The sequence below is a fragment of the Sprattus sprattus genome (genome assembly GCF_963457725.1).
Source record: "Sprattus sprattus genome assembly, chromosome: 19".
NCBI classification, from domain to species: Eukaryota; Metazoa; Chordata; class Actinopteri; order Clupeiformes; family Clupeidae; genus Sprattus; species Sprattus sprattus.
The window spans coordinates 1,186,720-1,205,001 of record NC_137917.1 but is presented as its reverse complement, the minus strand read 5'-3'; the positions used below and the strand labels follow the sequence as shown (position 1 = coordinate 1,205,001).

General features: G+C 42.6%; 2 protein-coding genes across 2 annotated transcripts; one reads left to right on the top strand and one right to left on the bottom strand.

Moving 5' to 3' along the window:
* Positions 1 to 744: 744 nt before the first annotated feature.
* sec61b (SEC61 translocon subunit beta) lies at positions 745 to 12,063 on the bottom strand. The gene is made up of 4 exons (XM_080857718.1): positions 11,951 to 12,063; positions 11,344 to 11,441; positions 10,341 to 10,445; positions 745 to 1,128 (listed from the first exon to the last, which is right to left on the bottom strand). Exons 1-4 carry the CDS (start codon positions 11,951 to 11,953, stop codon positions 1,041 to 1,043), a joined length of 294 nt encoding a protein of 97 aa, XP_080713844.1. The 5' UTR covers positions 11,954 to 12,063; the 3' UTR covers positions 745 to 1,040.
* Positions 12,064 to 12,491: 428 nt separating this feature from the next.
* Positions 12,492 to 16,324, top strand: alg2 (ALG2 alpha-1,3/1,6-mannosyltransferase). The gene is made up of 3 exons (XM_080857697.1): positions 12,492 to 12,546; positions 13,347 to 13,668; positions 14,109 to 16,324. The coding sequence occupies exons 2-3, from the start codon at positions 13,360 to 13,362 to the stop codon at positions 15,012 to 15,014; spliced, it is 1,215 nt and encodes a 404-aa protein (XP_080713823.1). The 5' UTR covers positions 12,492 to 12,546; positions 13,347 to 13,359; the 3' UTR covers positions 15,015 to 16,324.
* The last annotated feature ends 1,958 nt before the right edge of the window (positions 16,325 to 18,282 follow it).

Below are 18,282 nucleotides of genomic sequence, written 5' to 3'. Positions count from 1 at the left end.
ATAGGAGGTATGGACTGTAATGAGCTTCATTTGGATGATGGGAAATGGGTATTGGCCATCTCAGCCACCAAGTGTTCAAAACTTAAAGGAGACAATGAACTGACAGGCTTGCCAATTAAACCATCTGAAGCTATAATCAACTATGGTTGAAAAGAATCAGTGAAAGACAAACAAGGTTGCGTATTTATCAGATGCCTGAAAGTCACATATCGGCGTCATATGACGTCATACACAGGGGGTTCAGGAAGTGTAACGTACTTTCAGGCATTGGTAGGGGTACCAAGACCTAGTTTTTAGCCTTATACTCTAACCCTAAAAAAAAAGTTGATTCTGACACTTAGAAACACTACGTCACTTCCGGTATGTGGCTTTCAGGCATCTGATAAATACGCAACCGGCAAACAAGGTGCACAAGGTGCACTCAGAACCTGAGTTTCTCAGGGTTTTACTTCAGCAGCTCTGTCTGACTGCCTTTAAGACTCACTAAGAGGGTGTCAGTGCCTGGTGAGAGGGGCTGTATACCTGTGAAAGTGCATCCAGGTGCTGAGCTAACAGACCTACAAGTTAAAACAGACAACTAGACACACATTGTCCTCCTTAAGCCTATGGAATGCAAGAACACCTGGTTTGCATACAATCACTTGTAGTGCCTTAAGCAGGTTATAAGCAAATATCTGTTATTTGCATATTATGTCTCAGCATAAATATAACTGTTTCAGCATATACACATATGTATCACACAAATAGAGACCTTACTTTATTGAAAATTATTACTTAACACTGTGTACAAATTGTGTCAGCCAAAATTCAAAAAAAAAGAAAAAAAGAAAGAGAAATACAAATATGACCATATGAGATACATGATGAGCCTTGACAGGCGTGATAAATATCTCCAGAGCCAGCCCAGGGTGATGGGGCTGGCTTGTCAGGGGAGGGGTGGCGGGGCTCATGTCTGACTCCTGGGGCAGGGTGGCGGGTTTGGTCCAGGTCCGATGGCTTAAGAGACAAAGGGGTGCTCAGGTCGGGGGTCACAAAGGCGTTCAGGAGCGTGTGTACTTGCCCCAGATGTGCAGCATGAAGACGGAGGCGATGAACAGCAGACTCATGACCAGGACTGGGACAGGCCCTCTGAGAGCGAGAGAGAAGGAGAGCAAGAGTTTATGGATGTGAGAGTTAACAGGATGACAGCTGTCAAACAGACACTTAATATATGGTTCCCCTCAGGCTGGGCTAAGGTAGCAGAATACCTTCCCAGCTCACAAATGCTCTAGTGCTCACAGAGGCTTACCGAGAAGAATCTCCACCTTGCCTGAAGGCATCACATTCGTGTGTTTGCCTGTATGTCTAAGTGTGTATGTCTCACTCTTACAGCACCCCCTAGTGGAGGGTGTAACTAGTAACTGTAAGGGATCCCAGATTGGCTGGCTGTCATCTTCATTGAATGGTGAGCCCATTGGAGAGAACCAAGAGTGATAAGACTGACATTATTTTGTGACATGATCCAAACATAATCCTCTGGCTTGCACGAGATGCACAAGTTGCCTGTGTGTCTGAGACTGTACATGCCCGTTTCTCAAAAAAATTGCTTTACAAGAATATTAAGAGCAGTCAGACAGCATTTCTAGAGGGAAGTCTTAGGACCTATACACTTGTTTTGTTCCATTATTCAGAAAATAGGTTTTTTTGTGCTACTGAGCTCCCCCTAAAGTTGTGTAGTTCACTCCACTGTCGTAAACACAAATTGTGCTTCGAGGCCCCCTAATGGACAGTGTACACGTTTGTTTAGATAGATAGATTTAGTTGTTGACAAGCTAAAGGATATGGAACCAGCAAAGACATTTTTTTTGGAAACAACATTGTCAGGGAGGTTTATGAAGAAAAACTAGCTAGTCGACAACTTTCCAACACAGCCAAACATCAAGCAACCGGAAGGCATAGCAAGAGAGTTCATTGGTTATTACCGACTAGTCCAACAGAAAGAAGGCCAGCTTTGCATCTGACTTGCATCCTTTCGTCTCTTTTAGCTCTTGCCAGCAAGTAAAAGCCAGCCTGAGACCGACTCTTATTCGGCCTCTTGCTCGGTTGCCCTCGTTCTTCCTGAGGCAACGTCTTCCTCGGTCTCCTTGTGGCCTCTATCATGTCCATACAGAAAATACTGCACTAGCTCCTAAATATAGCTAGCAAAAGGGGCTAGCTGTTGTGTAAGGTGGTGCCATAAAGCATTACATAGTAATCATGTCTGTCCACTAAAGCAATACCAGGTGTGCTGTGGCAGACACCATTATCCATATAACAAGTCAGTATACCACCAAAAATGATTGTAAGGTAAAAATGTTACATAATGTTGCTTTAACAGCACAAGATTTTTAGAGGGCTAACTTAAATACATAAACATGTGTGCGCAAAGTGTATTAACGACCCCAGATGTATGTTGACTTTTAGTTTAGTTAATATTCAAGTTGCTCCAAAGTCCAAGCGCTGATAAACTGTACGTCTCTAATTGGGTCAGAACCTGCCCAATGACTAAAAATAGATGAATATGAGGAGTGGCAGTGCTGTAATGTATTACTTCCTAGGTGAAAGTTGTTCTGTCATTAGAGATTCCTCTATGACAGATGCTCAATGTCTCTTTGTGATAGACAGCTGAGGTCGATTCCCCGCCTGACCCAAAGGACCAATCACAGTGCTCCCTCTGGGTCATGTGACTCTGGATTAGCCGCACGGTTGGATGGGAAGAGGCTAACGAGAACACAGCTAACGAAGGGCTTAATTAGAACCCCTTCGTAGAGACCCCCGGGTCGCTAGGCAGCAGCGTAACCATGCCGACTAAAGGCCCACCCCCCAGGCTTTAATTGATGTGACCTTTCAGAACGGAACTTTAATTAAAAACACAGTCACTTGCTCTCTCCCTCTCCTCACACTCTGAAGACTTCAGCTGCATTTAAACACCAGTACACTTTGACCCTTAAACACACACACACACAAATGTACATTCTCCTGTAACACACACTCACTTTCACACACACCTACACTCAGTTAGTATGGATCAGGAGGAGGCCCAAGACAGAGGGTTGATATCCTGTCATTAAAATTTCATGTTTATCCCCATTCCCTTCATCCCCCACTCTTCCTGCATCAATTAAACATACCTGTGTGTGTGTGTGTGTGTGTGTAATATTACAGAGAGGATGAAGGTTGGAACTCATTACAGGTTTTCATAAACACCTAAATAAATGATTCCTGCATTATGCTCCATTTACTCAGCAAGAGCAAACATGCGTGTTATGAGTGAGTGACCTGTGCACAGGGGCGGATCTTCCATTAGGCAAACCTAGGCAAGTGCCTAGGGCCCCAACCAAATCTGTCTTTATTAGGGGCCCCCAAATCTGACCCCCCCAGCCATTACTTATGTAAAGTAAAAAAAAAAAAAACATACAAAAAAATAACAAAAATATCAACATAACGCCGAACTAATGCCTAAATAATAATTTTCCAGCACACATGCCCCCCTCCATTGTGCATTGGACTAGTCCAGAATATGATGACGTAGTAAGGCGCGCAGCGCGAAATAACGTTACTTCAAACCAAAGCAGAGGGATCTGTATATCTGTATGCGACTCGGTGAAAATGAAGTGGGATTATGATAGTGGTTGTGCTAAACGAAAGTTCAATTGTACAGAAAGGACCAGTGCAATAACGAGGAAATTTCCCCCAGAACAAACAGGGCAGACGCTTTACAAGCACGCACTACTATTTGAATATGAAAAATGGCGAAAAAATCCAGAGGTCCTGGCTTGTGTACAGTAAGACGAAAGACCGCACTGTTTGTTTCTGTTGTCAGCTGTTTGCCGATTGCAATAAGCAGCGGTTCTGCACTGACGGCACGAACAACTGGAAAAAAGTATCAGCCTTCCTAAAAGAACACGAGAAGTCTGCTTATCACCTCGCAAATCTCTCTCTCTCTCTCTCTCTCCTGTCACTCACTCACTCACTCACTCACTCACACTGAACCACTGCTTTGCCTGTCTCTCACTCACACACACAGCCACTGTTATTCCTCTCCACACACAAAATCTTTTCATTGGTCCTGTTTAAATGTAAATGGTGGTTTTCATAGACTCATATCCATTTTGTATTTTAGTTCTGTTAAGTGCAAGATCATTTTGTATCTCTGGCAGAAAATGGAAATTCTAATCTCTCGCTCTCACTTTCTCTCTCTCTCTCTCGTTTGATCTGAGTAATAAACATGTAATTTTGGCAAAGGCTGGAGAAATCTGAAACTGATTTTACTGTGGAGAGGTTGAATGGCAGTGCATTATGGGTTTATTGCGATTCTAAGAGTATTGGGATGGTTATTTGTTTTGTGTACGTGTTTCAAAAATGAGGGCCCCATGTCTATATTTTGCCTAGGGCCCCAAAATGGCTAGATCCGCCCCTGCCTGTGCAGAGGTTTATGTGTTGATCTAACTTGAAGTTCGATAGTAAACTATATATACACATATACACACACATGTATAGTGTACTAGCCAACTTCAGGTTAGATTAAGACATACCTCTGCACAGGCCATCCACTCAACACGCATGTTTGCTCTTGCTGAATGTTACCAGACTGCTGTTTGTTTTTAGTCCAACATACATACACATACATCTCAAGGACACATTCATTTTGTCATTTGATAACATGCTCACAGATATAAGCCTCTTTCAGGGCAGACGATGCCTCATTTGGGTGTGTGATCAAAAAGGTAGGCGTTGCATGGAAATTGTTGAGGAAGGCGTTCTGCCATTTCTTTGAAATGTAACCTGCCTCTTGGCTTCCAAGTACTCTAATCACTGCATACTTTGACAGTAAAATATAAAATATGTCAAATCAAACGACATTCTCTGTAATGGTAACAGTGTCACAATAATCACATAGGTAGCCTATAGTAATAATTGTTCAATCTCTATACGATATAGGTCAGAAACATAGCAAGCCTCATTAGATGCTCAGTATTCATTTCCTGTAAGTCGTCCTATAATCAAATCCATTATGTTCGCCTATATGTTCTGTATAAAACTTAATTGCAAATGTTGAACGTAACCTAATTATTAAAGATTGCAGAATGATCTTCACAACTGACAGTTTTCAAAAGCCCCACCCCCTTAGTTACTGTTGCTACGTCGACAAAACTCCTAGGACTCAACCCAAAAGAATGGCGAGGACGGGGGCAAGCGCTACATCTGTCAGTGTGAGCAGGCCCGTATTAAGACTTCATGGTGCCCCTGGGCAACAGTGACTCTGGTGCCCGCCTACCCCCACCCCGCAGAACACAAACCATACCTATCCACAGGGGTGTTTTAGTCATTGAGTCGAAAAATACTTTCTTACTTTACTCAAGTATTATTTCTGAGTATCTGTACTTTACTTGATTGTTTTTTTATATACATACAGTACTTTATTGCATTTTCTCGCTTATATCACAGCTTACTTGCGAAAGTAATTAATGCATATGCTGTAAATTATGTTTAATGTGAACTTATGTTATTAGAAATCATAATACTTGGGTGCCCTGCTTGCACAGACACAACGCAGGAGGCACCACAGACAAACAGACACATATAGTGGGACGTTAACTAAAGCGTTTTTTTTGGTCACTGTTGTCCCAAATGCAGAGCTGGCAACATTGTGTTTCATAAAGTAGTAGCAAGCAGAGCGGAGCGAGGCGAATTTTTTTTTAGGCGGGGGAGTCTAAGCCAGAGAGTTCACGTGCTCTGAGATGCAATCTAGGTCATATTAGGACATGTTTTTCTGCAAAATAACTGCAGTATTTTGAGTTTATAATTTCCTCTTTTCCCTGTACTGTTGCACACAATTATACAAAGACATACACAAAAAAGTGTTTTATTACCCAAACACATGGTCACTTAGCACTGAACATTAGTCAACATATAATAAATATTAATGTTTATCTACTGATCTGTGCTGTAATATCTGTAGGATTCGAACTATTTAAAGCATTTTTATAATCAAAATCGCTGAATTTGCGCATGCCCTGGTGAAACAGAGAGGAGACATGCGAGGTTAGGCAGCGACGAGCTGAGTCTCATTTCATATAATAGTTAATGTATTTCACGTCTGTGTAGAAGCTGATCTGACATAAAACCGCAGTGAAAAAGCAGTATCTCTGCCTCAATGAAGGGGGCGTGCGGGAGCTTGAAAACGCGACTTTCAATCGAAATGTGAAGTGATAAATAATGGTGGGAGACCAATGCTGAAGCTAAAAGTTTGTTTCAAAATACGGGACAGAAGATAGCTCGATCGACTTCTCACATTCAAAGCCAAATTGCTATTTGGAACCTCAAGAATATATTTGGCTTTGGACGAACAGCGAAGACTCAATATTAGCAAGGGGGAGCTTCTCACCCCTCATTCGCTAACATTACATCGTTATCAGAGTAAAGGCCCTTATAGAGTACTCAAAACGGTCGTGTCGGATAGTCGGGCAGTGGGCGGGCGGCCGGATAGTACGTACTAGTTAGCATTTGTGTCCCTTTATAGTACTCCAACGGCTGTGGGTGCTGAAAACAATTCTCTTCCAGAACAGTAGGGGGAGGAATGGAATGGAAGTGCGATGGAAATGGAGTGCGATGGAAATCGTTAGTTGGCTTTCCCTCTCCTCCACAACTTTTACTTACTTCCCTCTCACCAGCTGTCGCTACTGAAATGCAACAGGTGTCAGCAGACATACACCTTTCATGCTTTGTCTAATGTTACATATACACCTGAAAGGGCAAACTTATCTCTTTCATGGTAGGTATTTTTTGTGGGAGAAATAGTTGCAATCTACAACAAAATGATATGCTTATCTTACACTATAGAAACTGTTAAAAAACGATTAAATTAAATTAATACGTTCTTATTTTCCTTGGTATTTTTGTCATATTCAGATTTGCAATGATTTCTGGGTAATTTTTGAAATCTCTATTTGATCATGTGACGAGACGATACGATATAGGCACAACATCTGAACGACTGACAGAGTTGTACAAGTCCACACCTTTCATGAAATAGTTAAAAGTTCATACAAGTAAACATGAACTATAGTAATTATTTCCCCCAACGGCAGCATGTCTCGAAGTGTGGTGGAAGCCCAACTTGTGGGTCGCAGAGACGTGACAGGTGGAGCACAAATGAGATTCAGGAGATTTTCCCGTTGCAATGCCTTCCTTTATATACAGTAGCCCAACTAGAATATCGCACTAAACAACCACACTCAAACAAAAGGAATATTGTAGGCCTATTGTTAGAACAATAGCAGGGCAGAGCACACGGATAATCCATATTCATCATCTTGGCAAATTGAGATACTGCGGCTGGCGCGATTAAGCATTAAACATTCCATATTTGAAATATCTTTATAAGTAGGCTAGTGAAGTCAACCTGTTGATAGTATTCCCAACTCATTTGTCCTTCATTCTATCACCGTGTTTGAAAGGTATTGGTTAGGTAATAGCCGAGTGACAGCTGTTTTCTTTCTGATTTGACAGTAGCCTATAGGATATACTTGTGTGTTTTAAGCAAATAAAATGTGTAGCAATGTTTACGAAGGGGCAACTGCTATCGTGAATTATAGCCTACAGTAAATACGTTGTGAAATGAAAGGAACACATCACAGCGAGTGCAGTGCATCACAGCGAGTGTGAGCGAGTGCATGAAGTATATGTTGATGCCGGAGTTAAATAATGGCAGGCTATTCATAAAATACGTCAATGTGTCAGTAGTATGAACAGTTGAGACATTGACTCCGTGGGGCTCAGGTCGTTTGGACAAATATTTTAATTGCTGTCGCTCGTGCTGGTTCTCTGGCAGTAGGCTACTTGGGCCGGCTCATGTATTGTGATATACAGGGAATAGTTTTCAAGGAAAGGATCTGCACCTTTGACAGTGGCTGTTGTTCATATATATATATATATGGATATAAAGGTAATGAAACAGGAAACGCTAGGTCCAGGAATGTTAGTTTCCGGAGTTGATGTCGTATGGAAATTATGTCATAGTGGGCCAATCACAGCCAAGGAGTATCCGTCGCCATGAGCGGACCGACAGAAATTTTTGCGGGGACACGGAGAGCTGTCCGACGGCTCTGGAGAGCACGGAGAGGGCGTTTCAGGTACCTGAGAAGGCGTTCCAGCTACCTGAAGGCGTTCCTATGTGCCCAAAAACGTGTCGTACGGAGTACCATAAAAAAAGCCTTAAGCCCTTGCTCCGTTGATTTCACATTATTTATCTGAGGATTGTTTAATATCTATGTAAAGCCATTTAACATCATACAAGTGTTTGATCACTTTATACCCAATACTGCTTTTCATTGGTGAGCTGATTTTGAGGAATTAAACTTTCCAGCTGAAGTTGTTACGGTTAAATAGTTTAATATGCTAGCTTACTAGCTAGCTAAGGACAATTTAAATTACCTTCAACGATTTAAATGGAAGAGTTCAATTTGCATGAAATGATAGCTAGTTATCTAGGTGATGTTATGGTCTCCTCGATTGAACTATATACAATTATAATGGGAACTGCCTGTGCAACTTCGTATGAAACCGTTCATATTCACAAGTTCATATATCCAGATATTAACATGAGTTCATCACAAGCTAGCAACTGCCAACTGTATGTACCTTACCAATGTGTGTGTAAAGAATGATGATATGAAATATGAAGAACAACCAGTTGTCAATGTGCAAGCTGCCAATTGAATGGTGATTTAAGCTACTCTATTGGGTTCATATATTTGTAAATCTGACACTGAAAGAGTCGGTGCCTCAGCAGCCACGAACCTCACCGCTAGTCGCTGGTCAACATTGGTAACGGCATGTAAAAAGACGATTCACAATACGGGTTATATGTGAGCTTTAGGGCTGGTTGGATGTCAACCCATGCACGTGAATGCCTGCTAGAAGAATGATATCTGTTTGTTGGGAAATGCATAGGATATTCAAGTCAAGCATAGCAGTGTAATTGGGGTCTGGAAATCGTATCTGCTACGCCAAAATCGTTTATGTTGGCAGCTCTGTTATATCCGTCTTTTGTCTTAAATCTTGACATTTTTTTTTTTCATAAACCTGTGATTAATTTGATTAAAATGTGTAATCATTTCACAGCCCTAATTTAATCATTTCACTATGACACTTTTACAGTAAAAATATTTGTATAACATGCAGTGATGTCTGTTTGATTTGACAAGCCACCTGGTATTTGTTTGGTTCATCAAAGGACATGTCAGAATTCCTTGTGATCTGATTGGCTCAGAAGACACAAATTCAAGTAACTATTAACTATCGACCATCACTATTTCTCGACTCCTCCCTTTGATGTTGCGCCATTTGCGGTCAAGCATTATGTCACACCTGCCCTATGAAATGAAGGCCTCATGTCTGCATCTATGTCCATTTTGGCTGCATAGCTGAAGAAGAGTGCCCACCCTCATGGACACCAAGTGTTGGAGTCATGCAAAGTACTTTAAGCTGAAGACTCTGCACACAGTGGAAACAGTAGAGATCAGGCAGTAAGGGAGGAAGAAGCCCTCTGACTGAGTAAACGTTACATAGAATGCAGAATAGAGATACCACCTGTGTTGGTTTACACCCAGGATTATTGGAGGTTTGTTTAGGAGAGACAACCCCTGTTCAGACCACAGTCAACAAATGAGTGTTTTAATGTAAGAAAAGTCAGATAAAGTGAGGGTTGTGTGAGGCTTGTGAGGTGATTCATCAGTGTGCAGTAGGGTTATGTACAGGCAATGTGCAGTGTACCTCACAACCAAGAGTAATGTGCAATGACTTATCACAAATATACAGTGAGCTACAATGTGGTATGAAGTGGGGATTTGTGGATTTCAGGTTTGAATATTGTGTCGAAAAAATATTTCAAGACCCAACTGTTCCATAATCGCCTACAAAACGAACATATTTTCCCCCTCCATAACTTCTTTAGCTTGAGAAAAAAAAAATCCTTTCCTTTTTTTCCCCTCTAAGCTTCAATATCCTGTAGGTTTTCTTCCCCTTGAAGCTAGTGAAAATGAAGTGGACTTCCCTGTACTGTACACCACTTACATATTGTTGTGGAGTAGTGTCTCCTAAATTAATAAATGTGATGTGTGAAACTAAAGGTTTTATACGTTGTAGCTTCATGTTTTAGCATAACCCTTCATGCATGGAGGTGTCACACATGTATTGGGTGGAGGATGAGAGGGGCTCTACTGGATGAGGTAATGGCTGTGTTTTGTTCCATACAGGTTGTGTAAAGAGATGCTGCAGCCATTTCCAGGTGTGTATCCAGCAGGGGATCATATACTCACACTTTAAGCCCAGGTGAGTCCTCGGTGTAGAAGCGCCACATGCCTCCTGTCCCTGCTGCTGTCGTGGTTCTGCCAGCGCTGCGGTTTCCACTGCTGGTGGTCTTCCTGCTCACAGACACACAAACACACATCTGAATGTACTGTTGCAATATCGATTCCATTAAAGACATTGCATAGTCAAGGAAACAGTGGGCAATGTCCTTTAACATCCAGAAAAAACTGCACACGAAGACAACTTCAGGTGACTAAAGACATCCGCTTCTTGTATCCTGCTAGACTGATAGATCACATTTTCATACGGTCACACTGTAGTCTGTTTTCCCAAAAGTGTTGTTGAATAACTACCAGTTATTATATGGCAACGACAGTACAAGCATTCTGATTGGCTAATGGGTAGTCATGCCAGCCGCGTATTGACGTCCTTGCCGGTCTGCGGTCTGATAAGTATTCTTATTGCCCTCCAGTGACGTCATCTTAAAAATTACTGATACCATGTACCAAGTACTAAACATTACATCCTTAAAAAATAGCGATATATCAACAGCCATGAGCATGTCATTATTAAAAGAGTTGTTGAATAACTACCAGTTAACTGATAGAGAGATATATACAAATACTATAATTTTTAACAATCTGTCTCTATGGTTACCACAGTAGTTGCTCAACAATGCCTTCAGGAAACATTATTCTGAACGATTACAGCTCACAGCAGTTTGGACTTCAAAACAATAATCATACTGTGAGATTCCTGCTCTTCTATGAGTGTCTCTGTGTATGTGTATCTGTGATGGAGACAGTGTTATCTTTAAGATAGTAGGCTGAAGCGCCTGATAGGATAACCCAATCACTTAGTGAAGCACTGAAACTAACGGACTGAACTGATGAAATACTCAAGATGATTACACATGAATGTCGTACCAGAATGTGAGTATGTTAGCAAGAGTTTACCTGTGTTTGTGTGCAGTACTACTGTAAGTGAACATGTGCGTATGAAGGACCATACCTTTGTCGGACAGTGGACCCTGCTGCCCGAGGGGCTACTGTTTTGCTGGGAGACCTGCTGGACGCTCCCACGTTTGTGGCACTTGAAGCTGGACCAGGCTGCGGGAGAGATAGAATACGTGAACGTTAGCTTTCACACATATGATCTAAAAAGTCATCAAACTGAACTACGGGAACTGTGGCAGTGGTTCCAATACATAAGAGTGTGTATATATATTTATATATTCATAGATTATTCTCTTTTTTTCTCTGGTACAAAATATGGCGAAGTCGTAACGCCACGTCTACAATTGGAATATGGACCTTTCCAGCTCAGTAACCATTAACTTATTGAAAATAATTAAGCTAAGTTGAAAGCTGAAACTAGTGCATGAAATACACCTTGTTAAATTACTGAATAAATAAAATACATTTTTGAATGAATGAGCACTCAACGGCTTTAGCTCGCTACAAACACACGTCAAATAACGTTGACTAGCTAACTTTGCGTTAGCTAGCTAGCCGGCACGGTTTCATCTCCAGACAACACCTAAATCTACAAATAAGCAACGAGCCAGATTTACCTCACACAGAATTGCGAGCTCAATAAGGTAACATTTTAGTCTTACCATTTTGGAAGATGGAGATATGCTACTTGACACTGACAAGTCTCCTGAAACACACTGTAGGTATCTTCTTCTGCACTAAATCAACGTAACTGGGAAAAGACCTTTTTGATGACGACTCCTTTGCAAAGCCACGACAACTTACTGGAGGACCAAGAGATGGTCTAATATAATGCCTGATTGGAATTTACACTGAAAGCTCAATTTTTAAAAATGTCTTTTACTTCAAATTCCTCCGATCTCTAAAAAATAATGTTAACAAAACTGTTTCCTCCAAAATTAACTTTTCTAACTACGTCCATGAATAGTTTAAACTTTTAAACGGAAGGCAATGGATTAACCAGAGTTCCACAAATATCGTGCTCTGATTGGCCAGTTACTGTGGGCCTGGGAAGACATTTTGGCTCAGACGTCTGGCTTTTCTCAGTTCGTCTGCACATATCGTTATTTTCAAGTCTGACCATTGAGCCAACATGGCGTCAACCACGTCTGGCATATTTTGGGATATTCTATTGCCAGATTAGTTATCAGTTGTCCGGTGACTCAACCCAAGGAACTGAAGGTCGTTTCAAGAAAAAGCTAATTGGTCACAGATTCAGGTAATACTATTTTAGGTGCTATGCGAGTTACTATTATGTTACTTATTTTGGCAAACGTGCGGAACCCAACCATCAAGCAGGTTACTGTTTAGTTAGCTAATAGTCAACTCATTAGCTCAGCTATCTAGACATTCTAGGTATTAAAGTAAGCTTTCGTTTTCACTACACCAGTCTAGCTCTAGAGGTGTGAATGTGAAGGGAGTAGGAGCGAAATCCTACGGTTGGTAGAATTGTGAAGTGACTTAACAGACGCTATCTTCTGGGTGTCAAAGCTGACTTGAGCAACACAGTAAGTAAGGGAGTCATTGGATAAGGCTGGTTTAATAACTTAGTGTAACTTTAGCACTCCGGATGTTGTACAGTACGTACGTGAGTCATTGACTGTACGCCCCTTAAGACGATTGTGTGTATGTGTGCTCTGTAAATATGCATCTGGTCATCATTAATGTTTTTAGTTTTTAGAAAGGTCGTTGTAGTGTGTTCAGTGGAAGGGTAAGTTAGACTTGGTGTGACTAAGGGTGATGTGAGACTGGACCTCCACCTTGTAAGATCATACTCTCGCACTTGCTGTGCACGTCTTCTACGGCATTCTTGACTAATTCTTGACTAGAATTAACGCTTTGACAGTACTGTAGCTTGATGGTTATGGAAATGATCGGATAGATGATAGGATAGATATTTTTATTAAATTTCAATCCAACTATAAGCATAGCCCCAGTGAATTTCCGCTGTATACTGAATCTTTCCCAGTTATGATTAATTCTGCTGCATTGCATCTTACTTGAAATGTGTGCTCTCAGTTGTGTGCACAGAATGGTGCGGGTGGTTTTTCTGCACCCTGATCTGGGTATCGGGGGAGCGGAGCGTCTGGTGGTGGATGCAGCCATGGCCCTTCAGTCCCGTGGATGTCATGTGCAGATCTGGACTGCACACTACGACCCTACCCACTGTTTCTCTGAGACATTGGATCCTGATCTTCATGTGGTGTGTGTTGGAGACTGGCTGCCCAGGAGCGTCTGTGGGTACTTCCACGCCCTGTGTGCCTATCTGCGCATGATCTATGTGGCACTCTACCTGTTGCTCTTTAGCCATGAGGAGTTTGACGTGGTCTTCTGTGATCAGGTGATCTGTCATACACATTCACACACTTCCTAACAAGGTCCATAATTAAAGTACGGACTGAAAGTAAAATCATCTTTTTTGTCATAATACATTTCTTTCATTGATGCCAAACAAAGTTCAAGCTGTTTGCTGTAGTGCAAATTGTGGCCAAAAGGGCCTTCGATAGTAAACTAGTTCTAACACAAAACAGCGATGACATTGTCATTACATTACATTGCATTGCAAGCTTTCACCTGAACACAAATCTCACTCTGGTCCAATGTCATGCCCATGTTATTGGGATGTCAGAAAGATAGACAAGAAACACTTACAAGGCATAATCTGCATACTCTTTAGTCCATTTCTCCCTGATGTTCACTGTTTGGTCTTGACAAGGCAGACAAATGTGTGGTGGCATACTTCTTGTTTTCTTTCTTTTGCACTCGCTGCCCATCTCTCAGGTGTCGGCATGTATCCCTGTGCTTCGCCTGGCACGCCACAGGAAGAAGGTCCTCTTCTACTGCCACTTCCCTGACCAGCTCCTCACCACGCGCCGCTCCCTCCTGAAGCGTTGCTACCGAGCCCCGCTGGACTGGCTTGAGGAGACCACCACCGGCATGGCGGATCGCGTGCTGGTCAACAGCCGCTTTACAGCTGCGGTCTTCCGTCAGACCTTCCCACGCCTGCAGGGTGTGCACACCGACGTGCTCTACCCCTCTCTCAACCCAGTCTCCTTCGACACGCCAATTAATGAGGGGCTGGATGGGCTGATACCTGAGGGACGGAGCCTGGTGTTCTTGTCCATAAACCGCTACGAGCGCAAGAAGGACCTCCCTCTGGCCTTGCATTCATTGGCGTCTCTGCGGGAGCGCCTTGGCGAGGGGGATTTGTGGGAGAAGGTGCACCTGGTCATGGCGGGGGGCTACGACTCGCGCGTAGTGGAGAACGTGGAGCACTATAAGGAGCTGAGGGCACTGTGTCGCTCCCTAGGGCTGCAGGCTCACCTGACCTTCGTTCGCTCCTTCTCCGACACACAGAAGGTGAGCCTGCTGCGGCAGAGTGTCTGTGTGCTCTACACGCCCGCCAACGAGCACTTTGGCATTGTGCCTGTGGAGGCCATGTATTGCTCCTGTCCTGTCATCGGCGTCAACTCGGGAGGCCCGCTGGAGTCGGTCGCTCATGGCGAAACCGGATTCCTCTGTCCGCCTACCCCAGAGAGCTTCTCTGCGGCCATGGAGCAGTTTGTCCGTGAGCCCCGGCTAAAGCAGAAGATGGGTCAGGCGGGGAGGGAGCGGGTCATCAAGTGTTTTTCTCAGCAGGCCTTTACCGAGCAACTCAACAGTCACATTGTCAGCCTGACCCAATGATTCCATGGCAACCAGTAAAGCCAGCTCCCCAAAAACAAAAACATGTACAGTATAGACCAAAGCCACAGCTGTTGGCACTAACCACAGGGGCATGGTTGACACCACAGGAGATGCTGACAACTGATTCACTTTTGTTCCATCATTCTGACAAGCTAATGTGTGTGCACCCAGTGAAAATGAGAGCGGTTGAGAGTGGTTTCTTTCAATATCTTTCATGCTGTTAATAGATTCAAATCATATTTATATTCGCCTGTTCTAAATCTAATTTTTTTTGCTGCATATGCATATAGGGAATGGGAGTTGTAGGATTGAAAATAAAGTTTTTTGTAATGTTTACCACTAGGCATTCCAAGGAAGTTTAAAGGTGAATGATGTGATGTCATGTCAGGAATATCTCCTGAAGACAACTGTTTGCATTGTCTTGGTCTCCTTCTTGGACGTGATGGGTGGTTCTGCTCGGAAACTTTGTCCTATTGTTTGTATCCTAGTCACTGGTATGTCAGCTTTTCTACCAGGACGGTCATTGTATGTGTGTGTGTGGTGTGTGTTGTGTGTGTGGTGTGTGTGTGTGTGTGTTTGTGTGTGTGCGTGTGCGTGTGCGTGTGAGAGAGTTTGATCATCTGTGTGTGTTCATCTGTGTGTCTGTGTGCATACGCACTGAATTCCTATGGGACCAGTGTTGGAGAACAGACAGGCTGGTGGAATCTGCCCCCATTAGGGACCAGAGCAGCCACCGCAGCAGAAGGGACAATAGCCCCCCTTCTCTCCAACCTCCAATTCTGCTCTGCTCCTGCAAACACGCGCTGCCAACCTAACGAACCGTCTGAGCCTCCCTAAAGAAGCCGTCTGCACATCGATCCCTCCGTCTCCCAGCCTCACGCCAAGCCATACCCCTCCCCCACACCCAGCTCCCCTCCAGCCATTAGAGCTCCTTGCTCGCAGATCGATAGGGGGGAATTCTGGTGGTCCAGTGGGCAGTCGGGGGTCTGGGTCGATGGTAAGAGTAGAGCGGATGTTTGTGGCGGGGACTGGTCTGGTTTGTTCTTGCAGAGCATTCTTGAAGAAGTTTGGATGGGGGCAGTGAGTGCACAGCCTGTAATGGTGGTTTGGAGTTGGTTACTTTCAGTTTTTTCTCCCCCCCCCCCCCCCCCCTCATAGATTTGTTTTCCTGTTTTGATGCTGAGGCACTGGGGTCATGATTAAATGGGACCACGTATATCTTCTCACATGCACTGGCTTCTGTCTGTGATCTGAATGTATTGAAGACCATACTGAATCAGAATGTGTGCATTCATTAAACTTGTGCTCGGAAAGTTTTGACTGTGTTGCTGTCCATATCCAAGTCTTACTGTCTGTTGATAAGATTCTACTTAAAGAACATACTGCAATTTTGTTGCAGTAGTCAAAAGACAACATCATGTTCCAGTGGACAACAGTTGCAGGATTTCGTAACATTTACAAAGAGATCTTGTAAATAGGCAGTTGTGGAAAAAGTATTCAGATCCTGACATCATTAGACGGTGTAAAGCAGCATGTTACTGTTGTAGCTGCTGGAGGTAGAGCTAGTTGGAACTATTTTAAACAGTTGATGTATGGGGACATCAAATACACCTGAGGTGTGTTTTTAGATTTTGGACTTTTTCTTTAACCTTTGAACATCTATTGAAATCAAGCCATGGGACAAGGTTAATGGGGGAAATCATTATTTGGGGGAGCTGTTTGCATCTCCTAGACATCTGAAATATGACCCCCTACTACTTTCTTGCTTTTTGTAAGACGTCAGAAACCAAACAGGCTGGAAGAAACTGGTTTAATGTTTAGTAATGCATTGTATTTCAAAATCTTGATATATTATCCACTGTATAAAATCTTCATCTTAAAAGGAACTAGTAACTAAACCGTCCAAATAAATGTAGTGGAAAATACAATATGGCTACTTGAACTTATTTATTAACTCACAGGGTTCATATACATTTTCACCAATAACCTTTCATGAATTTTCATGACCTTACATTCTCTGAAACGTCTGTGGATACATGAAAAATTATATGTTTGGTCGTACCTTTGAATAGAGTTCAATTTTATCAACTTTTCAGAAAAGCGCCAGGTGATGTCAAGCGCCTTTTTGACAGCTGACCATTCAGGACGAGGAGAGTAGGTAGTCGCGTACCTTCCCTAGTAATCGTTTGCGTATTATTCGGATCACAAAATAGTACAATATCCGCGTCATATGACGTCATACAGGAAGTGTAACGTACTTTCAGGCATTTGTAGGGGTACCGAGACCTAGTTTTTAGCCTTATACTCTAACCCCTAAAAAATCCTAAGAAAAAGTTGATTCTGACACTTAGAATTTTTTTTTGGATCCGATATATAACCCTAGTAATCTACTACCTTAGTTTAAAAAAAATGGCCTACCAAACTCCGTAGATCATTGTATTTGAACGTAGAAGTTTTTAGTTTTACTTTTTTTTGCCTAGATTTTTGGAAAGTTACTGAGAAATAGACACTGCACAATATAAAAACCACATTATTGTAACTGAAAAATACGTCTAAGAGGATTTGCGAGGTGTCTGAGCTACCTAGCTAATGTTAGTATGCTACTAGCCGTTAGCGATTAACAATTCCTTGGGGACGGCCCAGTGTTCCGAAAGCCCAATATTCCGAAATCTCAATATTGCGAAAAAAAAGTCCCCCTGGCATACTTTAGAATTAGTTTAAGTGGCACAAAACACACACAGCTTTTAATTTGCGCAGCGGAGACGCTCAACGTGCTACACGCATATCACTTTTCCTAGGCAATATTTGTTAAATTAGCCTACACTGGTTTTGAATAGGGGATACCATTCGTGCGAAGGAAATCACCGGCAGATTGTCGCAGGACATTACAAGCACTGACAAGTCATACAAGTAGTTTTATCATCGCAATGCAAATTCCATGTGTGTATAATAATATTCTGAATTCAAGTTCATGCTTGTGAAATGAATGCATTTATATGTTTATGATTGTGTGCTCAATTCATTGGGATGTGCATGTGGGCTATAGTGGTTTACGTTGCTGTGCTCACAATTTCGGAACAGCGGGCTGTCGGAATATTGGGCTTTCGGAACATTGCCATGAAACCCAATTCCTCTGTGTTTTTGCAAAGCATCTGCCCCAACTTTCTTTTCCCGACATTGACATTTACCTTGTACATAATCTATCCCCATAAACCGGAGATTTCAAGCGTACAGAAACTCTTCTGAGCAGGCAAGAGTGCCAATATTG

Excerpts from the sequence above, each read along its gene's own strand:
- sec61b (XM_080857718.1), bottom strand. Across the intron at positions 10,446-11,343 it reads GGGTCCACTGTCCGACAAAG|GAAGACCACCAGCAGTGGAA; the intron begins GTATGGTCCTTC and ends GTCTGTGAGCAG. Across the intron at positions 1,129-10,340 it reads GACTCACCTGGGCTTAAAGT|AGGGCCTGTCCCAGTCCTGG; the intron begins GTGAGTATATGA and ends TCTCGCTCTCAG.
- alg2 (XM_080857697.1), top strand. The coding sequence starts at position 13,360 with ATGGTGCGGGTGGTTTTTCTGCACCCTGATCTGGGTATCGGGGGAGCG. Across the intron at positions 13,669-14,108 it reads ACGTGGTCTTCTGTGATCAG|GTGTCGGCATGTATCCCTGT; the intron begins GTGATCTGTCAT and ends CCCATCTCTCAG.